This window comes from Antechinus flavipes, chromosome 4 (genome assembly GCF_016432865.1).
Source record: "Antechinus flavipes isolate AdamAnt ecotype Samford, QLD, Australia chromosome 4, AdamAnt_v2, whole genome shotgun sequence".
NCBI lineage: Eukaryota > Metazoa > Chordata > Mammalia > Dasyuromorphia > Dasyuridae > Antechinus > Antechinus flavipes.
Window position 1 is genome coordinate 457093817 of NC_067401.1, and position 26426 is coordinate 457120242.

Sequence of the window (26426 nt, forward strand, 5' to 3'; positions counted from 1 at the left end):
TTTAAAAAAGGAAAATCAGACTTATGGAAGATAACACAGAGAGTTAACGTGAGATTTATGCTCACTAGCAAAAAGGGTTATACCAGATAAATGAAAATGGATATTTGGTCAGTTCTTCACTGAATGGGGCAGATTGTCCACTTCTCCATCTCCTCTCCATTCCCATGCCCACTCCGCTCATCAGGTCCCTGATGATTTTAGAGAATCTCACTCATTATTCATTGGAAGTTCTATCTGTGAAATTAGGGGCAACATAGACTTTTTGTTATTTGTTTTCATTCCCTTTCCTATTACCCCCAAGATAACTGATTGTCACTGGATTCATTCAAAATTAGCACTTAACACAGTTTTCTCTGTTTCTTTGTTAAAACATCTCTGTGTTTCCAAATCCAAAAAAAAAAAATTCAAATAATGCTGTATTCTTTGGTTCCTTTCCATTTTTCCTCTCCACGTTCTATTTTTATGGATCCAAGAGAGAATTTACTTGAGATAAGGCAGGGTCAGAATGTGTCTTACTGACAAATTTGTTCTAAAAAGCTCCCTTTAACGTAAGTGAGCATAATTATTTGAAGCCAACATTTTGATGACACATTTGATGAGACAAAACTGATTTCCACATTGACAAAAACTAATTCACGCACTCCATCCTCTTTTTTCCTCCCACCCAAATTAGTTGCCATGTAGCCATGGCACAAATGTCACAAATTATACGACTTTAAAAGAATTAACTCTGAAAAGGCTATGGGCCATATTCTTCTAGTCTACAATCTAAAATAAAGTAAATAAGGTATCTAATACTTTCTAGATTTGATAATTTACAATAAGTAACCAAAACTCGCCAAGAAAAACAAAACATTCTCCTTTTTTTTAAATGAAAAAAAAAGCAAAGAAACCCCATTAAGTATTTTTTAGTAGAGAACATCTATAGGGACCTATACTGAAAATAAACAAACAAAACCCTGTGAAATACTCTGTGTAACTTACTCATTTCATTAATTTCTATAGAATGAAACATCATATTTCTCTTGGATAGATTTTAATTTCTAAGACAAAGTGATTCTCTTCAGTTCCAAAACAAAGTCGAATTTCTGAAATCACTCTGTAAGGCAACTTTTGTTGTGACTTCATACTGGACTGAATCTGGATGAATTTTCTTACTGTAATATGCATGCTAATTTCTGTTTCTAATCTCAGAGTCATCATTCATTTTTTATCAACTTAAAAAAAATTGGATCTAAATATTTCCTTCTATATCAAACCAATAATACATTAATAAAAAAAAATGAAACATGTAGGACATTGAATCCTGATTTCTTTTCTTACATCCTGCTGGGATGCTTATCGTTCATTACAAACAATAACTCAAGTTGTCCCATAGCTTTAACCAAGTACAAATTTGTCTCTAGAAAATAGGCCTGACTTTTGTACATAATTAGCCTACTGAGAAAAGGGCAAACGAAGTCATTACTATTCATAGTTGTAACGACACGTTTTGGTCTTTTAGGGTACCTTTTTGAGCTCCGGAGAATTTTATTCTGGTGGCTAACAAAATAGAACGAAAGAATGAATCATTGACTTCCCTCCCCCCTCCCCCCCGTACACACCGGTAGGACCAAGGCCAAATTTGGAAAATCACTATTCCCAGATGACTGACTCTAACGGTTATTAAAAAAACAACGTCATCGGTAACTTTTGTACTCGTCTCCCCATTAACGCAAACACAAAGCAGATTTTGATCATCACTATTCAGTCATGTAGTTCATGCTTTACTACAAGAACTCAAAAATACGAAAATGTCAAACTAAAGGCATCGATGATATTCTTACAGAGAAATGCCAAACATACCCTGTCTAACCTTCTAGCTTCTATATGTCTAAGCAGCTGTTGTCTCCAGTCTGCAGGCATTTTCCCACAGCTCTCCTCTCCCTTCCCAGGAGTGGGCCTTGTCTTTAAATCACTGTTATCTGATGGCTTGTCACCATAGTTACCCAAGTTATAGTCAGATGGTATCTTTTCCAAAAGAGCTGCCATAGTAGGCCTAGCTGAAACTGGTCTGGTTTGGGAGGCACCATAACTCTCTGTACTGTAGCTTCTTGCAGACAATGGCCGCCTTTGGGTAAGGTTTTTAACTGGAAAACTTCCCGCCTGGGCTTTCACTTCTTGATATGAAGGATGTTCATCTTCATACCTGCCATTCCTTTTGAGGAACTGGGATTCAGACACTGAGGCGCTGCTTTGGCGATCCAGAGCTCCTCTATATGGAGGCCTGCCATACCTATCACTCGGGGGCACTTCATGAGGCTCACTGACCCTTCTAAACATGGCCATTTCTGCGGAGCTCGCCAGAGAGTCCGCTCTCCGGAGGAATCCCGCCCTGGACCCCTGGCTTGCGAACTGGGCGTTGACAATGGCCTCCTCGTTAACCGAAGGCTGAGAGAAGGAAAACATGTGCTCCACGGGGGGATAGCCTCTGTAAGCTCTCGGACTGACCAGATCCTTTGCGATCGTTTTACCGGGCTGTGAGATATACTCAGTGTTCTGTTGGAAAGGAGGAAGCATCCTCTTTTCTGCTTTCACCTCCACTGCTCCTTGCGGATTGAAGCTTTGGTCAAACTGATAGACTTTCTTCGTCATAGAGGGCTTCTGTGACGGTGGCCCCTTACTACTGCCATAAGTCAACATCTCATCGTCGAGCATTGGGACTGACTGACTACGAGACATGCTCGACATGCCGTGCTCCGGCATCAGGATTTTGTCTGGCCTGTCGTGGCTCCCTAAGTGATCGTTCCCGGATGCATAGTTTTCTAACGGTATGTTATACACCTTATATGTACCAATGTCTATCTCATCGATACTCTGTGACTTTTTAAATTTATTGGACTTTATATCTTTCATCAATGGTGAAAGCCTCTCTGTGCTTTTGCTAATGGAAATCACACCTTTGGAAGGCTCTGGGCGGCAGTGAATATGAGAAAAGACATTACTGAGACTCCTGTTCGCATTGGAATCGTGATACTCCCAAGGTACGCCTGGAGAGAAAGGACTGGCTATTTCTGCTGGTTCTTTTATATGGTCTTTCCTTTCTGGCAAAGGGCTGGTGGTGGGGGTGGTCTCCAATTTGGAAGGAAAAGCTGTCCTGTCTTCAAAGGGACTAGGGGTTCTAGTCCAATTCTGCCAAGGATTGGAAGGAGGCACTTCTGATTCAGGTGTGTGTCTATGTGTAGACTGTTCAAGTTCCAGGGGGATGCCAACTATCCTGTCTTGTCTGATCAAAGGCCGACGGCTATGAGCAGATGTGCTTCTGGACTTGGAACTTAACAGAGGATTACTGTTGGCGTTCTCTGCTGCGTTCTCCTCTGCGACAAACCCCGTGTTATCGTAATGGGAGCCGTCGTTCCAGTGATCGGCAAACGTTTCGCTCATCGGACGCCTTTCGGGACGTGGGGGGATGTTCCCTGGTGGCACAGGCTCACGCTGGCTGAGTAATGGCTTTGAGTCAATAGGCTGGGGAAAAGATGGCGTTATCCTGCAGGACAGATAAAGAGAAGCGATGTCATGATGGTAATCAAGCGGGTCTTTGTTAATGAAAGAACAAACAGTAGAAAATGTCATCATCCTTTATGTATATAGTCAGTCGGCTATTCACCCAGAACAGGTGTAGAAATAATAACGATCGTCTATGAAAGTTGAAAGAACTTCTCTTAAAAGGATCTCGGCTCGCTGAATGGACTCATAATCTCCAAATAATGTGTATTCAGAGCTCAAGGACTCAGACTGTTGAGCAAACACATATGTTGTACATTTTGTTGGGATATAATATGTACATATTTGGCCATATTTTCTAAGGATGAAAATTATATATTGGAAGAAAATCTACAGTTTCTTTTAGGTTAATGAATTCCTTCAACTATTTCTAACCAGCATTTCAATGATCCCAAATTACCCAACACACATATGCATATAATCTTTATATCATATAAGAATGTATATATTTCAAAATATTTTTTCCTGATCTAAGTATATATATAGGCATACATATGTATGTATACATTTACATTTACATATATATGTGTGTATATATATATATATATATATATACATATATTCTACCCTAGATCATTGTCTTGTCATGGCAGAGGGGCTTACTATGAATGAAACTATGAGTTATCTAAGATGAACAGGTCATAGTGGAGAGTTCTGACAAAAGATGATCCACTAGAAAACGAAATGACAAACCACCCCTGTATCTTTTCCAGAAAACTCTCTGGAGTAATAAAATGATAATAAAGATGATATCAGAAGATAGGTCACTCAAGTTGGAAAGTGTCCATCATGATACTGGGGGAGTGATAGGACAAGTACAAGCAGCACTAATACTAATGAATTGACTGGGCCTAAACTGAAAGGAAGCTTAGCTGTAGATACAACTAGTGATGAAAGGAAAGTCTGATGCTGGAAAGATCAATATTGCATAGGAATCAAGGATGTAAGAGCTATAAACCAAGGTAAGCTGGATGTGATCATATAAGAGATAAAAAGACGAAACATCAACATCTTGGGTGTCAGTGAACTTCAATGGGCAGGAATGGGTGAATTTCATTCAGGTGATCATTACGTATACTTCTATGGACAAGTAGCCTTCATAGTTTACAAAAGCACCAGAATAGCAATATTGGAATATGATCTCAAAAATTACAGAATGGTATCTGTTTGAATCTGAGGCAAACCATTCAGCATCATAACAACAGTCTATATTTCAGCCATTGATGCTGAAGAGGCCAAGGTTGATTAGTTTTATAAAGGTCTGTAACATCTAGAAAAAAAGTCACATTCATTATAAGGGACTGGAATCCTAAAGTAGGAAATCAAAAGATATTTGGATTAATAGGCAAGTTTGGCTTTGGAGTATAAAGAGAAGTAGGGCAAAGATTAATAAGAGTTTTACCAAGATAATTCACTGGTCATAACAAACATTGTTGTTGTTGTTGTTGTTTTTTTTTTTTTTTACAATCCAAAAGACATGTGGACCTCACCAGAGGGTCAATACTGAAATTAGACTGAGTATATCCTTTGTAGCAAAAGATATGGAAGCTCTATACAATCAGTTAAAATAAGACCAGGAGCTGACTCATGACTCAGATCATGAGCTTTTTATTGCAAAATTCAGACTTAAATTGAAGAAAGTAGGAAACTATCAGACCATATAAGTGTGACCTAAATAGCATCTCTTTTGAATATGAAGCTTTTGGTGGCTCAGTAGATAAAAGACTGGGCCTGGAGATAAGAAGACCTGAGTTCAAATTCACATTCAGACACTTTCTAATTGTGTAATCCCAGGCAAGTCACTTAACCTCCAAATGCTTGACAAAATGGATCAGCGTTGGAGGAAATGACAAACTCCTCTGGTATCTTTGCCAAGAAAACCCTAAATAGGTTCACAAAGGGTCAGACACGATGGAAATGACTGAATAGCAACAACAACAATGAGTATGAAATGGAAGTAATTAAAGCATTTAAGGAATTACAGCTGGTAGATATAATGCCTGAAGAACTATGGAGAGAGAGAAAAACAACCTAAGATCTTGCCAACTGGTCCCATCGCTTCCTGCCAAATGGAAGAAGAAAACATGGATTCAGTCTCAGAGTTTATATCCTTAGGCTTAAAGATCACTGCAGATGATGGCTGCAATCATGAAAATAGAAGGTGCTTGCTCCTTGGAAGTAAAGCTGTGGCAAATCTGGACAGCTGACTAAAAAACAGAGACATAATCTTGCTGACAAATTTCCTATAGTTAAAACCGTGTTGTTGTTGTTGTAGTTGTTGTTGTTGTTGTTGTTGTTTTTCTAGGAGCAATGTATAGCTATGAAAGTTAGATTACAAGGAGTTCTGAGTGCCATAAAATCTATCAAATTGTGGTACTGGAGAAGACTTTTGAGAGTCCCTTAGATAGCAAGGAGATTAAATAAGTCAGTACTTTAAAAAAATTAATTCAAATTGCTCATTGGAAGGTCAAATCCTGAAGCTGAAATTTAAGTACTTTGGTGACGTATGAGAAGACAGGCCTCATTGGGAAAGATTGAAGGCAAGAGGAGAATGGGATGATAGATGATGAGATGGAGAGAGAGTATCATGCAAGCAATGAACATAAACTTAGATAGATTTTAGGAGATAATGGAGGATAAAAGGGCTTCAGCCCATGGGTTATGAAGAGTAAGACCCAACTGAACCACAAAATAAACATATATTCACACATACATACCTCTCTCTTTCTCTCTCCCCCTATATATCTAATCTATCTTATCGATCTTATCTACTAATCATCTATTTATCCATTTATTAATCTATCTATATCATAAATAAATAAATAAATACACATAGTTGGAGAGTCAGCAGAGACCTTAGAATTGATTTGGTTCACACACACAGTTTTACAAATAAAGAAACTGAGGCACAGAGTTTGCCAAATAGCATACATTGGCAAGTAACAAAGCTGGGTATTGAATACAGGTCATGTGTCTCTAATCCCAGAATTGTTCTCACTATATCACAGCTTCACTTTTAAACATTCATAGTAATTCCTTAATTGTTGATGAAGACAATGTCGATAGTTGGAATATTTTAACGTCTACATAAAAATGAAAGAATATGGAATGCCTTGACACTTCCAGCAATGATTCCTCCTCTGCTAACAAAAGCAAAACTAATAGCAAAGGAGCCATGCTCAAAGGGACTTAGCAGAAGATAGCACTGGGCTTCTCTTTAGGAGCCTGCTCCTTCTGAGCTGAATGGCTGCTCCTTGGGCCTTTCTCTCTCATCTGTGAATGGGAGAAGATGGGGCAGAATTACTGATGAGAAGCTAAATTGACTTTAACAGGTCAATTGTAGTGCTGATCAGTGCTCTAAAGTGATAGTTTTCAATATGGCTCAGAAATGAGGAAGGTATTTTGCACCTATTTCCATCATCCTCAGAGTGCCCTCACCTCCTGGGTCCCCAGTGATTCGGCCTACTCAACTCAGGATGTTCTGTCTGCTGGGTCCACTCATTTGCTTAAACTAATCCTGAAGGCAACAGGGTGATCTTCATTTAATTTTGATTGTTTTTTTTTTTTTATAACCAAAAATAGTCATCTGGGAACCCTAAAGAAGGAAATGGGAACTCACCTGTTGCCCCACAGAGAATGATTTCCTGCATCTTTAGTCGCCGTTTGCAAAGACGCTGCTTTAGCACGGGCGTTCGATGATCCCGAGGAAGCCTGAGAAGGTGAGTAGTCTGAGTAAGTACCCGAGGAAGCACTGTTATTCAGACACTGAGTTTTATCGACTTCAGACTCATCTGTTGATTCTGAAATTTAAGGGGTAAAAGTTAGCAGAGCTGTGGCTGTTTACACTCCAACCTTTCCCAGAACACCACGATCTGAAAACAAACATTGCATTCTACTCTCCGAAAAAAAATAAAAACAACAACAACCAGTTGTAAAAGAGATGCACATAAATGCCATGAGAAACATGGTATTTGTACAGGTGGTTCTGTACAAATAGCCTGAGAGCTGTTTAAATGCCAGTTTTTAAGTATTACCCTTTTTGTCTTTTGACAGAAGAACAAGTTTGGGAGGGTATAGCGGAGCCTCGGCCAGTGAAGGGTGAAGTTCCCCAATCCTCATTTCACTGGCTGGATGAACAAAGGAATCCTAAGGGAGGGGAAAATAAGAGAAAACCTATGAATAGAAAGTGACCCAATGGCTGCCTTGGAATCAGACCCAGCTCAAAGGCCCTTGTGGGAGGGGGAAATAGGCCTCCTGTGCAGCCGACAAGCTATCTGTCTTGGGTGGGAAAGCCCATATTACTCGATCCAGCAGTCTTTATGACCACCTACTGTGTACAAAGCCCTACGCGGGACGTTGGAGAAACCACAGGGACTGATATTCTCTGCATAACCACAATAAAATGCATATGAAACAATATTTCTAGGCATTTATAGGACACTATAAAATTCGTAAAGCATTTCACAACCATTAGACATTGGAACCTCCAGCCAACTGGATCACTGTTGTACAGGAGATTGCATTGGATCTATGCAGATCAGCAACTGCTAATTTACAGGACTACAGAGATGTCCGGGGCACTGAGAGTTTAAGTGATGTGCACCTGGTCATATACAGGCTTGGAACCCTTGTTTTACTGATTCCAGAACCAACTTCTACTGCACAGAGCTGCTTCTCCTATTTTACGTTTAAAAAAATGGAGGTTCCCAGTCATTAAGTGGCTAGCCCATGGGCATTCAAGCAGAAAGCATCCAAGTCAGGATGGGACTCCAAGTCACCACATCCTATTTCTTCTCAAAGATGCACATCTGTCTTTCTGGTAGGGCCCCATAGGAGCCACGGGACAGAGAGCAAGCACAGTGACTAGAATATTAGGTATGAAATCAGGAAGATTTGTGCTGAGATCCTGCTTTTAGAGCAGAAGAGGGAGCAATTACTTCCCTTTAGGTATTTTTCTGTTGTTAATGAGGTTTTACATGAAAGAATTGACCCAAATAAGATAGGCCATCTGTTCTAATCCAAATAATGATGAGGTCTGAAACATGTATAATGGCAACAATCAAGAATCATTAATTTAGCTTGTCAGTAGACATTTTTTTTCCCTTCTAAGGAATAATATAATGAATATTTTGGGTCATCCAAAAACATATCATTACAACAAGATAATTGGTATAGATAATTGGGACAGATCTTTCTGGGTAAATAAACTATTTCTTGAGAAAAGTTTGGAAAATCTGGATTCTCCATGAGCTAGTAGACTGAAAGAGTGCCATTTGATGTAAAAGTATCACTCATTTATTAAATAAAATACTCAGGTTTGGATGAGTTTTTAAAAATCCAACTAATGTCCTTGGAATAATTTACTTACCCAGGAGTAACTGTTAAACACAAATCAATGTCATATTGCTTAGCAATTCTAACAACCCATGTCATCCTGGAAATTGCTAATAACTTGGAAATACCTCAACTGTGATTTCCTTTGGGGCAACTGGCCACTTATGTTCATACTTTTCTTTCACAGGTTGGTCGGTGTTGGCCGTTGGATTTGAATTCTCAACACGCCCTCCATGGCTTGTTTTTCCCACCAGATTTTGAACAGATTTTACCATATTCTTCAAATCTTCTGGGTAAGGGGTAGGATAGCGTTTTAGATTTATTTCAACCTGCAAATTTAGAAAAAGAAATTTAATATAAAATGCTTTTGGGTATTCATTTTCACAAAATTTTCATTGTATACAAAATAGCTAGCAAAACTGCACGTTGAAATCACAAGCACTGAAGGCCTTTGAAAAACTGTGCTCTCTGTGGAAGAGTGCTTATCATACTCCCCAGTTCTTTTGTCCATGTGGATTTAAGATCCTGCTTTCTTCTCAGACCTACCTAGCGGATGTCTGAGGATCTCAGCAATTTAACTGCTTGGAATATTGACAGAGCATCTAAACTATTGAGTCATTTTGCTATGTTATTCAATATTTTATACTTTGGGGGCTTATTCTTTCCATCCATTAATTACTTATAGGTAATAATATTGATGTTAATGGAACACATGCAGGAAAAGAGGGGAGACATCCCTCCTTCAATGAATTCATGCAGTATTGTTATATGTAAAAGAAAAAAAATGAAAAGTAGATAACATCTGGTGTCCTAATATGCATCAGGGAGATGTTAATGATCACATTACTTGGAAATGTACAGCATTTCCAAAGTAGGAGGAGAGGGAAGCATTAAAGGGTCACTTACATTTAGTTTCACCCAAGTATAGCACAACATTTTAATGTATTTGTTAGATCAGAGCCAAACTAGTCAAGAGAAATGGAGAAGTGATGCAATCACATAGCTAGAGAATGCTTTGGCTTCCATTAGACTGGTATTTCAACTCAATGCCATCAAACGCTCCTCTGACAAGAGGGCTTTGAGTTTTTGTTTCGGCAAAGTCTGGCCTTAGAACCGCTTCAGGCTTTGCTTCACTCTGCTGATCTAAATTTCAGGAACTATATGTATGTGACTGTTCTGAACAGCTAATTTATAGAAAAATGAGAAATTCCACATAGAAAAGCCTGCCTTCAGGTTACTTCTCACAATGTAGTTGGATCAAACACGTATTTATCAAATTTGTCTTAAAAATAATAATGTAAATTTCTTTGTGTCAATTTGTCTTATCCCATTAAAAACACCAACACCAACGGCAACAGCAACAACAGCAACAACATGATACCTAACAAAAGAATAACAGCTCTGGATTTTCCTCCAGATATAGAAATCATGTGTGTATATGTGTATAAGTGTGCTTGAGTGAGGATGTAACTCAATAAAGTTCTTAGGAAGCAGGAAATTCTATTTGATGGGCGATGAGGCTAATGTAGATGAGATAAACTGTTTTGCCATCCGACAGGAACTGAACGTTTCCAAATTCCCTCAAACAAGGACCAAGCCAAACCAAACCAAAAACAAAACCAAACCTCTTTTTATTGCTCTGTCCACATTATATTTCTAATAAGCATAATAAGGAAGTAAGCAGTTATTTAGGAAGGTGTTTAGAGATTTGCAAAATGTTTTGGTAGAAAGATATAGATAGCTTAAGTTTTTTCCTATCAAAGAAATAGATTGATTAGAATTTGTAACATGAAAATTAAGGTAGAAATATATCAGAAGGGTTAGAGAAGCCTAGGCTTTGAAGAAAATAAGCTTTACGAAGAGTTTTAAACACTATAATAGAAATTTTTTTAAAAAAAGATTAATCCAATGTGGTAAATCTTAAATTAAAAACAGCATTTTTTACTTAAAAAAATCCTGTGACACTACTCTATGAAGAGAATGCTAATTATTTTATTGAACTTCAAACTGTTTGATATCAGAAGTTTCAAATAACAAAATAATCATTTCTAAAAATGCAATGTTTTAAGTCAGGAATTGTGATTCCTGTCAATATAATATTTTTTATTAACACATAGTGTTGATATGGAAAGTCGAGTTTAAATACAATAAAAACAGATTAAAGTCATATATATGTCACCACTTTTTTATCTGCAAATTATTTTTTACATTTTTTAGCTTCTACAGAAGTCAAGAAAAGAAGCCATTTTGCCCATTCAAGATATAGTCGAAATAAAATTTGTTCTTCTTCAGCAAATCTGTTTGCTATTGATAGGATTATATGACAGTGTGTTCCTAATCATTGTCAGAACATTTTCTGAATATTTTGTTAAGTGAATATATTTTGACAACATGTCTAGTATTCAAGTAAACCTACATTTACATAAGAGAAATTTGGGGACATATTTAAGCCAGCAAATAATCTACTTGTTTTCACTTTATTAGAGGAGGCGTGATGTTCTTACTGGAAAGTGCTGATGGAGTAGGATGTAGAAGAATTGATTATTGGGTCCAGTTCTCCTTTTTATAGGAGGACCCTTCTCATAAGAAGGGTCATTTTAGACAAATCAAATAGTCTTTGTGACTCAATTTCCTTATATGTAAAACAGGGGTCATGATATTTGCTTAATCTATCTCACAGGTTTATTGTAAAGGCATAATGAAATAATAGATGTGCCAGTTATTGAAAAAATTTAAATTATAAGATAAAATAATACAATTTTTTGATATTTACATTGGTTTTAAATTTTAAAAATTGTTCCGTTGGCAAATGAGGGTTCAAATTAATGTGCTTTGCCATGTCACTTTTGTTTTTTTCTAATTTCATTCAGATCTATTTGAAAGAAAATCTACTTCAGTGGCAAGGGATAGACCTATTAACTATATTTTGAAGCTATAAGTAACTCACTAGTGTGAGTAGCACATGCACAGACACAGACACACACACACAAATAATATTATTATAGAAGGCAAACTGGTCATTTAGAATCTTCTTTTTTTTAGTTTGAAATGAACTAAAATTTATTTATTATTTCTGAATGTCTGAAGTGTATGTCACAAGGTGGTATAATACCAATTTAAAAAAATTCAGTAAATAATGCTTGCTAATACTTTATTGATTCTTTTCCTGATTTTCAATATGCATGCCAAATGCTCCATTGATGAAAAATATATGATAGAAACAGTTATGTTAATATTACAATTCTCTAAAATGTATGATTTTTTTTTAATGTTTAGGACAAAGTGTCTTTTATTCTACTACCTAATAAGGAAAAAAAAAGTGTGTTTACATTTAGGTAACGTATTTACTACTAATTATTTGATTATTGAAATGTTGCATTATATCACTTACCCCGTAGTATTTGTTCATGTAAAATACATTTTATTGAACAGAAAAACCTACTGAAATATTCAGTCAGTTTATGTAAAATAAACAAATGTTTTATGCTCTTTCTCTTTCATTTTTAAATCAACTGGAAACATAATTTTGTTTAAGAATTATTTGAAATTGAATTGAATTTGAAATTTGAATTGAAGTAGTAATTTTGTGGTTTGGGAATATTGAAACATTAATATTGAGGCTGAATTTCTTTATACTGTTACTTTATAAATATTCATAAGATTATAATTTAGAAATGGACAAATCTTCACATTTAAAATAGCACCATCATTTTTTTTTAAAGTTACTTGATTCTCATTTTATTTAACAACAAACTATAGAAAGTCAAATTTTAGGAGAAAAATAATTGCTAATAATATTTTCATTTTGAATTAGTTTATTCTGAGATTAAAATTTTTTAAATTAAAGGAAATTTTGTAATACTTTAGAAGAAGGTATTCTCAACCTTATTGAGGTTTTTACTTTGCAGAAGGGTTTTTGTCCAGTATGCAGACTCATGGGTCAGAGGAACTTCTAGGCCCCTGCCTAAAAAAAGAGTCATTGAGTCATTGATTTGTCCAGTGTCACATAGCAGGTAAAAGTCTGAAGTATATTAGAACCTGGGCCTTTTTGCCTCAAAGTCTTATTCACTAAGCAATGCTTCCAGACAATCCAGCTCATCTTGTATCAAGAATACAATTAGTTAGTACTTCCTTAAGTGATAATAAATGCAATAAAAAGTTTGAGACCAAGATGGCAGGTTTATCACTTCATTAAAATGCTACTATTTGTTGCAACAAAGTCTTTTAACAAAATCCTATCTTAGCGTCAATGTCTCTTTCCTATGAATTTTTATCCAAATGCAAAGTCATTTTAAAAATGAAAGATTTAGAGACATCAGTTGCCCCCAAACGCACATTGCCATGAAGTTTAAATTGACCAGCCGTCTAACTGTCAACACATCTGTCTAGTTGCTAATATTCTCCCAATATTCTCATGCTTGGGATGGGAAAGTCCATCGTTAACGATAAAAGCTACAAACAACCAAAACTGGTTCACCCAAGTCACAAACCACCCCAATGATCCCCCCTGGAGGTGCCCCAAATTGTTTGTTCCTCCCCTTTAGCATTTCCCTCCCCCCAACCCCATCACGCAGATGCTGATATTGCCAAGTTTCCATAGCAAAATTCAATCTGGATCAAATAATGGCAATTAAAAACAGGTAGGCAATCATCATTCCTTACAAAAACCATGCAGAACATACCCCATAGACCACTGGCTCCAAGGCAGCCTCTATAGGGAGGGATCTCCTGCCCCGAACACCTAGGCCTACCTGTCTGCCACTTAGAGAGGGAAGAGTTGTGGAATTTGCTGCAGCTGGCAACGGAGTGCCCATGCTCCTGTCCTGCTGGAGGCCACTTATACACCCCCATGCCAGCTGTGGGTCAATCTGGGCAACTGGCATGTCTTGGATCTGCTGATCACACCTGGCCCATGGTGTGCAGCAATCGCCAGACAGTCTGGCAGGTTGGAGGGCAATCCCACGCTGGCCCCTTTCCCAGGGGGCATGGCAAGGGTGATCCTGTGGGAGAAGGAATCTCCATTTTCTGGGAGAAAGAGGAGCACTATAGCAACACTTTCAGTTTGTTATCATTCTCTAACCTAATTTGAGTCCTTTTTTTGGTAAGGCATTCAAAATCTGTAAGCAAACTAGTTTTTCCTTCTATTTTATCAAACAACAGTATTACAGCGGGATCCTAATGGATCATAAATTTGTCATAAAATGCAGCAATCATGCTATACTATACACACAGTTAGGGAACTATACATTAATTTACATGGAAGTTGATGGTGTAGGTCAATAGTGGATGATTTTCCATTTTCTGAATTAGCATCTATCAAGAGATAAAATGGGTACTGAATTTAATGCACATGTAATGAACCAGAAAATTGAGATTAACCTCATTTAAGATTTCAGTGTAACCCATTCATCATGCCTCCATGATGACTTATTTAGAAGAATGTTTGCATTCTAATTTGTTCCAAACACATTGGCATTGGAAATGCTTAAATCAGCTACAATCAAGTAGATGGAAATTAAAAAAAAAAATAACAGCATTAACAACAAAAAAACCCCACAAAATAAACTCCAAAGGAAAAAGAAAAGCTAATATGGAAGGAAAGAAAAAAAAATTAGCAACTTAAATCAAAAGAAGAAACCCCAACCTTCCTTCCCCAAATTGCATCCCTCTCCCATAATAGCCCACCATCTAGAGGGCAGGGACCTTGTTTTGGTCTTTTCTTCTTAGTACGGTGCCTGGTACATAGAAAGTTCTTACTGATGGATGAATAAAACTCCACCTACCAAACTTCTAAATAATAATTTGAATTGACAGTCTTTGGAAATTGCAGCAGCTCTATTTCTCTCACCTCACACACACACACACCAAATCAGGTTCAATGCACTTTTCTTGTCCTCTTGTCATTAAGGTTGTCATTGAGAAGTGCCAGGAGTTTTGGAAATGCAGTAAAGGAGAAAAATGCTTCAGAAGTCCATGTTTTCACACATTACCATTTGTACTGGGTCTAGCACTTAAAATTCTGGGAGATAAATACCTTTGCTTCTTTGGGGGCCTCTTAATAATGATAATCTTAAATTCTGATCAGAGCTATTTCTGAAAACTGGAATAAAAATCCTCCTAAGTTATTAAGCCCACAATCACCAAGACACCAAGATTTTTTACAAAATTCTCAAAATAATAAAGGTTTTTTTTTCCTGTTACTAAAAAAAAAAAGAGACCCATGCTGTATCTGTGAATGCTTAACTGCCCTGTATCAAGAAAGCACTTTGATGTTCAAAAGAAAAGTCAGGAAATGAGTGGGGTCGAAGGAAGGGTGTAGAATCAAGGGTGACCACAAAATTTGTTGGCGAGATGCATATTAAGTTACCTGCATAATTAGTCAACTAGAGTGAGAGTTGTTAGTATCTATGATGGGAAAAGTGCATAAATAATAAGAAAAAATTTTAATGGGAGATCCAAGATGTTGCCATGATGATAGAAGACACTGAAACTTGACATTGACAAAAAGTGGAAATGCATTTACATTTTTGAATTCATCTAAGTTAAATGAATTGAAAATCACAAAGGGATATTTATTTAAATATCCTGTAAAGTTGACAGGTTGAGGATATTTGAAATAATGAAAACATCATCTTTAGCTACTTCTCTTCTTACTTACTTTGTACCCTCACATTTAAACGTATTACTAGCTTTTCTTGACTATCTCAGTGATGTTTTAATAATAAAGTTCAACATTTGTTATATTTAGCTTCAGTTCAGTTTGTATGGTACAGTCCTTAGTAAGAAAATAAAAAAACCAAGGCTTCACAGGAAAGACTAAAATAAACCTTTTGAGAATCCATCTAATTTTTTCATGATGACGATGATTTTAATTAATGACAATCTGTACTTGGAAAGATCTTTTCTCATTGGTTACCAGCTTGACTCTCTTTTCCTAGGGCTATGGCAAGTAGCTGAAGGATCCCTCAGTCAGAGCTGGGGCAGTATGAGTAGCAATCTCGACCGGATGGGCAGATTAAGAATCGGCAAGATTCTTAATCTTGATGAAACGAGACCGTGTTGCTATCTTTAAAAATGGTTAATGGGGAAATGTATGGATTGCTTCCATTACTTCAGAGGGTCCTAATTCTTAACTCCATAAATAGCACCAATGGAAAACTGCAAGACTCCTAGAGAGGGTTAGGGAACTGAAGGCTGGAAAGCAAGACAGAGAAGCTTCACCTTCACTTTTCCAGCACTGTCGTCGTCTTCCTTTTTGTCTTCAAATTCAAAGGCAACGGTCATTCGTTGTTGTCGCTGCTCCTCCCACAGAGTAGGGTTAAAACTGTCGCTGTCTGACTGGAAATCTACAGTTACATTTCAAAGTATTATCAGAGTAAAAGTTGTTTTCTAATAGAGGGTTATTAACAATCCTTAATTAATGCATTAAACAAAAAGTGTTGAAAGGAACTAAAAATTGAAAAAGAAGAAAGGGGCATAATCAACATTCCAACTGCCAGATGGCCTTCTTGCATTTTAACTTAAAACTAAATATCATCAATTTCCATTCATCCCAAACTGGCTTTGCTTTTGAGCTTTCCAGTGTGGATAACTGGATATGCAGAAGGGAAGATGTAGAATAGTTCGCACAAAACACTGTATACATATGGTTTCTTATGAAAGAAGGTGCCTAGCACTTCATCCTGTTTTTGGAGAAGTGGCCCACGTGTTTTATTTCCCCACTGTATTTGGGATGAGAAATGGCAAGAGTTATTTGGACTTTCATGCAGAGATTCCAATTATTCTATTCAAGTCTGAGGTTTAAAAAATTTTAAATGATTGATAAATATTCTATTATCATTGAAAGACTGAGCAATGTTGGTAATATAGACATGTTGAAATTCCAAACTATGACTTTGGTCAAACTCCTTTTTTTGTCTTACAAGCCACTTGCAAAGTCTGTCTATCTGTCTGTCTGTCTATCTTGTTTGTGCTCCAGAAAGCCCATACTGACTGGGAGTTCAAGATTTTAAACTATATAGTTATTATCCTTATCTTCCCCGGGTTAAAATTTTTTTCTTCCCATAAAATGAAGTAAAAAAAAAAAAAAAACCTGTTATTCCCTTAATGGTACATCTTACTTTAATAGGTCTATATCAAATTGAGGAAGAAAATAGACATTTAATTTAAATGTCTAGTTCCAAGAAAGAGATTTGTTGAATGATTTTTCATTTTTTATTGCTAATTTCAAAGGAGAAATCTTTTGAATTTCCCTGAACATGGAAATGAAAAGGAGACTCCCTGTATGACTAGTACTACTTTACAAAAGTGTATTTAAGCTTTAATTTTAAAGTAACTATTTATATAATCATTGCTGTTTTTCTTTCAGAAATTCAAAATTTCAAATACACTAAATTTATCTCCATAAATTTTTCAAATGGTTATTTGATTCCTGGAGTCCTAAAAGCTAAGAACACTTATAAAATAATACAAAACCTGAAGAATTCACTTGTATTTATGAATCACAAATAAATTTTTTATTATAATTTAGTCTTAAAACCAGAAAGATGGGCATACCTGTGACAGAAGGATCCATTTACAAGTAGTCCTAATTCAAGTAAGACTGGATTTAAAGAGGGTTACTTTTTGAAGCAGCTCTGTCTCCCTTTCTCATTTCCTCCTCTTTCTTTTACCCTTTCCTGTATTTCTGTCTCATCCTCTCTGTCTGTCTCTCTGTCTCTCTCTGTCTTTTTGTCTCTCTCTGTCTCTCTCTCTTTCTATATCTATATCTATATTTATTTGCTTCTCTTTGTCTCTCCCTTCCCCTTCTTCCTTTTCCTTCCTCTTTTTTCCTCTTTCCTCCTCACCTTTCTGTCTTATTGTTTTGCTGCCTCCTTTTCCAACTCTTTCCCTTCATCTTTCAACTCTCATGTCTCCTCTCCTTTTCTCTTTCTCCTCTCCCTTTTCTTTTTCTTTTTCATTTTCCTTTCCTTTCCTCTCCTCACTTTTCCTCTATTCTCTTTTTCTCTTCTATTCTCTCTTCTCTTCTACACTTTTCTTCTCTTTCTCTGATTCTCTTTCTTCCTTTGTTCTCCTTCTCTGAGTCACACACTCTCTCTCTTTGAGGGTGGAAGAAAGCTCACCTCCATTTACTTTTATATTCCCACTCATTAGTTTTGGGGGAAATTTGCCCATGCCAGCATCCCAAGAATGAATGATCCATTTCCTTAAAAACATGAAGAATCAATAGGATTAAGGGACTACTTTCCCAGCATTTAACCTCACCTATAATTCTACTGATTCTTAATTTAAATTTCCAAAAAAATGCTTGTTAATATTTCTTAGAAAAAAAAGATTCACCTTGGGAAAGACAAGATTGTAATTCTTTGTAAAAATACCTCTTTGGGATTAATTTCTAAAGGCATCTAATGTCATGAATTTATGAGCTATGTGGGTTGTGCTTGTCAAGCTAGGGGAATTTAAGGTTGATAACAGTTCCTTGAGAACTTGAGTTAGTTCTTCTTGCCTCAGACTGACCTTGTATCATTCCATTTAACTGAGCGTCTGTTATTTAAGATACCCTGAGAAGAAAATTCTAGAACCTTCTTTGATTGACAACCTCCTAGATCAATAATACCTCCAGTTCAAAAGTTCCTTAATTGGCCATTTCTATTTAAGAAGGGGGGGGGGGCGGATTTTTTTAGAATGCTTTTGAAGATGTTTCTTTGGACATAATGATTAGTTTGAAGAAAAAGCAGTTTCTCCTGGATCAAAACAACACCCCATTATTTTTATATACATCTATTCAATTGCTAAAATGTATGACACTGACACTATCAACATATTCATAGCCTTACCCATCTACAGATGTCACTGTCCAGAAGTCAAAGCTAAAACAATCCCTTTATATAATAAATAATTATTATAATATTTTAGATAGTTTTTAGAAGATGTTTCTGACGGTGATTTACCTTCATCACCTCGAGGTTGTTGAGGAAACATGTAGTTAGTCAATACTCTTTGTTTTGTTTCTGGGTGAGCTTCAGTTTGTAAAGGGATAAGGGCCTTTGACTGTGAACAAAGGAAAAATGAAACAGGATCAGAAAGACCAAAAAATGTGTGTGTATATATATATATATATATTTTTGAAGAATTTTAAAAAAAAATGATATCAAATACAAGTCTTGCATTCTTCCTTCAAGGCCTTGAATGAAAAACTGAAAACAAGTAGTAGTAGAGTGGGGGGAAGATAATATATTAGAATATATGTGATATAAATGAAGATTCCCGCTGAAACACATTTCCAAGGTCTTAGGATTTCAAATTGAATGATAGTGAAAATTATTATACAAATCACAGGTATATTATTTAATCCAAAAATGGCTTAGTCAGGTACCTCATCAAGGTTTGGAGAAAACTCTGGACTCCCCAAGGCAGACTAATGATAAGTTCTACCAAATGGAGAGGCCTTAAATAGAGTTCTGAGGATGCCCTCTGAGGAACAACCTGGCTAAGCTCAAAGATGTTCATCATCAGTTGTTCTCAGGATGATGAATTTTTTGACCACTACAATCCTCAGGAGACCATAAATGTCAGAGAAAGTAGAAGTAATATCTACACAGACAAAATCACAGAACCCTGAAGCATCAGAGACAGTACCAAGTTTAGTCTCATTGATCAGTATTACTACAGATGTGCTCTTTTGGGGAATCTTCAAATCTAATCAAGTTATTTGTTTCTTTTTAGTAAGGAAAAAAAAAACCAAACTCTTTTAGATATAATTCTGCATGCCCATTAATTTTCTTTTTCTTTTTGCTTTATTTTTTTCCACTTAATTTTATTTTATTTTCATTAATTTTCAATAATCTGTTTTCTTAGGAATACATATAATTAATAGCTAACATATATAGTTTTAGCATTTGCAATATACTTAAACATATTATCTCACCTGTGATCAAATGCAATAAAAAAGTTATTACCAAATTCATGAAATTCAGAGAGAAGTTCAAAGTTTTTACATGATTTAAAATGCATCAAGAATAGGTTATTTTGAATTGAAGCTTTATAATATGGATAAAAGATACATTTATTGACCAAGTAAAATCAAGTCTGATCTTATATAGCAGTCCTTAGCACAGTATCCGGCACATAGAAATGTTTAAGAAATGTTTACTGACTTGAAAAGGATTAAAAAATATCAAGATTGATTATATCAGTTAAAACTCAAGACTTCCATTAAATTTCTTTTAGAATTCATTTAAATAATTTCAAAAAAACCTATTGCATAAAATCTAAGCAATTTTGTATAATACTACAAACATATAATTTATTATATTATTTAGAAAAACCTGTTTCACCAGATGACATTTGTTAATACAGAATAAAATTAATTTTTTTGATATTTCATTCCATATAGAGATAGATCATGAATATATGAAAAATCATTATTTTAAAGACAATTTTAATGATAAATCTCTGCTCTATTCAAATTCCCACAAGAGTGAATTGTGATTTTGATGGAAGTTTCCTATGACTCAGGTCTCAAAAATAGATTCTCTACTTCACACTGATTTCAGAATGTATAGTGATTCCTTGATGCATTGAAAAGTTCACATCATATTGATAAGATATTTTGGGTGACAATCACAAAGTCACTCACTAGATAAGAGGAGATCCTATTTTGAGGCAGTCACATGAATATACTTCTCATAAACTTCCTGAACTGCTGATTGAGGGTCAACTCAGCAGGTCTCTAAGAGTGACTCAGGAATCTGTCTGTGGCCTGTGCTGCTGCTTCACATGTTTACCAAGGGTTTGGATAAAACAAAGATGACATGCTGAGCAAATTTCCAATGACACAAATCTGGGAAAAGTTAATATATGGAAGAACAGGGATCCCAAAAGGTGACGAATCTCTAATTTTGAACTAAATCTAATAAGAATAAAATGAATACTGATAAATGTGTGTTTTTCTAACTAGGTAAAAACATCAGTTTTACAGGGAAAAGATAGATGATGATATCTGAAAAGAATCTGTAGGTTATAATGGGTAGCCTATTCATTATGAATCAAGAGTAGGATATGGCAGCCAGAACAGTTAACCTGATTTTGGGCTTCAGAGAAATGGTTGATGTTCAGAAGGAAATAGCTATCACTCACTCTCCTTCTCTTCCCGGTCAGACCACTTGCAGAGTACCCTGGTACTTTACACACCATCATCTTTTAGAAGCGAATCTAGAGGAGGGTGACCAGGATGGCCTAGGACCACCAGATCACATAACATGAGCATCCTTTCTTTCTTTTTTTTAATTAAAGCTTTTTATTTAAAATATATATACATGGATAATTTTCAACATTCACCCTTACAAAATTTTGTTTTCTACAATTTTTCCCTCCCTTTTCCCCATCCCCCCAGATGGCAAGTAATCCAAGATATGTTAAACATGTCCAATACTTCTATAAGTATTTCCACATTAATCAGGTTGCACAAGAAAAATCAGATCAAAAAGGAAAAAAAAAATGAGAAAGAAATCAAAATACAAACAGCGACAATAAAAAGAATGAAAATACTGTGATGTAGCTTTGTAGAAGCAACCTTATATCTGAGCCCGCTGTCTGTAGGGACTGCAGAGAGAAAAGGGGAAATGCACGACCAGGTAACAGGATGTGTGAGGAGAGATATATTTTGTGACTGAAACTTCTATTCTCACTTTACAAATATCCCCTTATACAAAATGTCCCTTTAAAAAGATAATTAATATAAGTGGTTAAAGGAAAGGGAGCCACTAATAATTGTGAACTAACAATGAATAAATGAATAAAGCATTTATGAAGGGCTTATTCTGTGCCGAGTACCAGGGTTCCAATGGAAAAGTTGAACAGCCCCTTCCATCCAGGAGCTCTCCAGGGATACAATACCATGAAAGGTTTCAAGTGCAATCATGTGGGATGGCCCTGTGGTCCTCAGGGAGCAAAGCAAGAGCTCATATCTCTTTTTGAAGGCCATTTCCATTTCCTGTCCATTTCTGATGAACCATTTGATGACCAAGGTTCTTTCTGAGTCTATTTGCTGTTGCTTTAGCACCTGCAGAAGAAAATCCAGGCTACATATCCATTGGGACCGCTTCTTAGAATGGTGGAAGAAGGCCCTGGGATGGAAACCTGGCTATTCTCAAGGCTCTTAGGCTCAAGGTACTGGGCTATCCCCATTGCAATTTAAAGAGAGAGTGGTCAAAGTGGTGGGAGTTTAAGAATATGTTATAGTGGGTGCTAGAGTTAATGGAATTAAAGGAAAATCATCCCATCTCTTCACAGAGCTCTTCAAACTCTAGATTTGTCCAGGCCAGCTCTAGGCCCCAGACCTGCCACTGTGCTGTTATATTAGAACAGTGAGTATAGCATTTCACTACAAAGTAATTGAAAGGCTCTTGTATGGAAGAGGGATTTGGCTGATCAAGGGAAGAAGCGGGTGGCAGTTCCTGAGAATCGGATTTAGTATTGATGAAAGGAAAACTTCCAAAAAATTAGGATAATGGAAGGATAGGACCTAAGAAAAGGATAGAACTCCCCTTGTTGGAATTGTCCTCATTATTTGGAAAATCCTAGTAGCTCCTTAAAGATCTTTAAGCAAAGATGTAGAGGACATGCAAGTCGGCAAAATAATTTCAATACAACTATTGACATTTGCGTGATAATTAAGGCCAGTGAAATACTTTCCAGATAATTCTTCTGACCATGCTGAGAGATAGCTCTCTAGGATTGATTATCCCCATTTCACAGATAAAGCAACTTCCCCTAGAAGTATACCCCTGAGTAAGTTCCAAAGGCAGAATTTGAATCTAGTGCTCTTTTGACTCCAAATCCAGGATTCTTTCCATTGTAACTACAAGTCTAAGATTCTATGATTGTGAATCGCCTAGGTAACTGGAGGGAAAAAATCTTGGAGGGAAGCAATGCATAATCAAGGTGAAAAGGTAGGATGGTACACTTCATTTTAGAGGCCCAGTGGAGGAGTTTGTAAGGTAATGGAGACCCAAAGAAGAGGTTTGAGTCTAGGAGTGCCATATATTTATACACAAGAAAAAATGTTCATCAATGAATCAATCAGCAAGGAACACATACAAGGCACTGTGTGTGAAGAACAAAGAGAAGGTCAGTTTGGTTAGGCTGCAGGTGATGGAAGAAGAGTAATTGGTAAAGAAGTCAGAGAGACAGGATAAGGTCAAGTTGCAAAGGGCTTTCAAGGCCAAAGATAATCTAGATTCTATCCTCAACTCAAAAGAAAACTACTGGAACTGAATGGCTGGGTGAATGCCATCTTCCTAATTGCATCTAAGCAAAATGACTCTGGCCGATAAATGGACAGATTGAAATACAGAGAGACTTAAGGTAGAGAGACTGATGTCCAAGAAATAGTTGTAACAGTCTAGAAAAGATATGAGTGTTAAACTAAGATAGTGGCTACATGAGTGAAGATATTTATTTTTTAAAATAAAAGCTTTTTATTTTCAAAATATATACATGGATAATTTTTGACATTCACCCTTACAAAATCTTGTGTTCTAAAGTTTTTCCCTCTCTTCTCTCCAGCCTCCCCCATAGATGGCAAGTGATCCAATATATGTTAAACATGTGCAATTCTAGATATATTTGATGGGAGATTAGAGGTAGACACAGCAAGCTTTTTAATTGGTGGCTCTGAGGTCATGAAGAAGGAGTTGGGAATCATTGTAAGATTATAAATGTACAGGACTGATTGAATGGCACATCTTCTCTAGAAAAAGGAATGTTTGGAAGAGAGGTAGGCTTTGAGAAAGAGAATCGAGTTCTTATGTTGCATTTGCAGCTTCTCAGGGCATCCAGATAGAGATGGTATCCATCAGGCAACTGGGGATGCTGAACTGAAGCTCTGCAAGAAGAATTGGGTATATAGACTTATGAATCATCTACATACATGATATTATAGCTTTAAAAATTGATGAAATTAGAAAAGATGTAACTATGAGAAGAAGACAGAGTCTTGGGGGACACCCCAGCGAGGAAGGGTGATGTTGGTGATGATGCAGTGATAGGAAGGAAGCATTTTGGGAAGAAAGGGAAAAGAACACATATCTATTAAGTGCCTAATATGTGCCAGATATCATGGTATCTTCACAAAAAGTATCTCATTTGCTTGGATGAGGAATATGGGAAAACTTGTCTAAGAGTGTGGTGGCAGTCAGGTTAGAAAGGAGGAGACAGATTATGAGATCATAAGCAGGATTTTAAACATAATAATCCTTTGAACTATTTTATATTACTTTTTGATAATAGAATTTGTTACTAATCCTCATTTTTGATATTTATATGGTATGGATGAAAATGAAAAACTACTAGAGTGCAAGATTCTGGGAGTAGTTTTATGGGAAAACATTTTACATAGGTATGTATCTATAGACAGCTATGTATATACACACTTATAGATACATATCTATGTATATTATTCTTCATCTTGTCATATCTGACTCTTTGTGAAACCATTTCAGGTTTTCCTGTCAAAGATGCTGGTGTGTTTTGTCATTTCCTTCTTCAAAATAATTAAAAGCTGGCAAAAAAGTAATATGAAGGTCTACTTCTCACTTCTACAATACTTACATAATCTTCTGCTTAGTATCCCTGATTTAAGACTCTCTCTGCTCTAGTTTACCCTTTCCTCAACTATCAAATGAACTTTCTAAACCTTTGATTTCACCACGTCTTCCCCTCTGCTTTGTCCCTTGCTCTATTCAATCACCCAGTTACTTTCAGAATCAAATATAAAATCCTGTTTGGCTTCCAGAGCCTTTCCTAACTTGGACCTGTTCTACCTTGCCTATCTTCTTATACCCTGGTTCTTCCATAAGTATCATATAATCCAATGCTGCTGACCTCTTTGCTCTTATCATAATGATGTTCCATCTCCTGATTTCAGGAGTTTTCACTAGCTGTTCCCCCATCCTGGAATTTTCTCCCTCTTTGACTCTGTGTTCTTGCTTCCCTGACTTCCTTCCAGTCTCAGTTAAATCCCAGTTTCTAAAAGTAACCTGTCTAATTCCCTTTCATTCTAGTTCCTCCTCTCCAATTTCTTCTGTCAATGTCTTCTTTATAAATACTTGTTCGCATATTTTCTCTCCCATTAAATTGTAACCTTTGACAGCAGGGACTGTTTTTTTTTTTTTTTGGTCCTTTCGGATCCCCAACATTTAGCATAATATCTGGCACCTTAAGTAAGAGTTTAAGAAATGCTGTCAACTTGACATAATTTGGAGTGATGAGCCAAAACCACCAATTTAATACATTTTTCTATCCGTCCAATGTACTAATAAAGATGTAATACAAGACTATCTATCTCTAGATCTAACTACTTATCTTCATACAAACATCCATAGTTTCATGAAGGAAGTGATTCTTTCACATGAAAACTTTTCTCCTCTCTTAGAACTTAGAACAGTTCACACAATAGAAAATAAATAAACTTTTACAAACTTTTCTCCTCTCTTAAAACTTAGAACAGTTCATACAATAGAAAATAAATAAACTTTTGCTGAATTGAATCAAACATAAAGTTATAAAAATTGATAAAAGAAGACCCAGAAATGAAGGATAAAAGGGAACAATGGGAGGAAGGAGACTAAAGACTCATTTCAGGATTATTCTTACATGAATATTTCATAGGCAAAATCTAGCCTACAATTAACCTTCATTGACTTGAATTATTATAGTAATTTAAAAATTTATATTACACATGTATTTCTCATGCTTGAGATCTCTTATGTAACTTCATATGCCATTTGATTAAATATCTTTTATTAAATCAACTAAGCAATCAATAATCATTTATTAAGAACCTAGTGGGGTTCAAGAACTGTCCTAGGTACTAGGGACAAAGACAAAATATGAAATAATCCCCATTCTCAAGAAGCTTACATTCTATTAGGGAGTGTGTGTGTGTGTGTGTGTGTGTGTGTGTGTGTATGTGTGTGTGTGTACTTCAGGAAGGACATTGATAGTTGGAAGATTTGGGAAATTTTGAGTGCAAAAAGTGATCTTAAAGGGAAAAAAGGATTGAAAGGATGGTGGAAAGGAGAGGACACAATGTAATTATGAGAGATGGGCTAGGGAATGGGAACAGCCTTGAGGCAAAGAAACAAACCAGAAAGCTATTTTACCAGTGTAGGCATGAGGTATTGAGGGCTTGCCTCAGAGTTGTGACTGTTAGGGGACAGAAAAGGGGAATGTTGGATGATTTTACAAAGGTAAAATCAACAGAACTTGGTAACAGATTGGACAGAGAGAGTCAGAAAGCTAAGTCAAAGATGACCCCTTGACTAAAAGTTTTGTGATTGGGAAGATGATTAGACCCTTGACAATAACAATGAAGTTAAAGGGAAGGAAATAATGAAGTGAATTTTGGACATGGTGATTAAGGTTATCTATAAGACATCCAGTACAAGATATCCAATAAGTGGTTGGAGATTGGAAGCTAAAGGTCAGTAGAGAGAGAAAGGATTAGATAAAAAAAAATCATTAGTGTAGAGCTGATCATTGAATTT

General features: G+C 36.2%; 1 protein-coding gene across 8 annotated transcripts in view; it reads right to left on the minus strand.

Annotated features, from left to right (window-relative positions):
* Positions 1-26426, minus strand: part of LRRC7 (leucine rich repeat containing 7) — a 519216-nt gene that overhangs the window by 74833 nt on the left and 417957 nt on the right. For 6 of the 8 annotated variants that reach the window (XM_051999443.1, XM_051999441.1, XM_051999450.1 and 3 more), the window contains exons 15-21: positions 18828-18927; positions 16099-16223; positions 13629-13877; positions 9006-9206; positions 7578-7689; positions 7163-7343; positions 1846-3526 (exon numbers count right to left, since the gene is read on the minus strand). In XM_051999443.1, the coding sequence (XP_051855403.1) occupies positions 1846-3526; positions 7163-7343; positions 7578-7689; positions 9006-9206; positions 13629-13877; positions 16099-16223; positions 18828-18927 (2649 nt within the window). The remainder of the gene's footprint in view (positions 1-1845; positions 3527-7162; positions 7344-7577; positions 7690-9005; positions 9207-13628; positions 13878-16098; positions 16224-18827; positions 18928-26426) is intronic. The other 2 variants (XM_051999448.1, XM_051999446.1) reach the window with 2 other exon arrangements.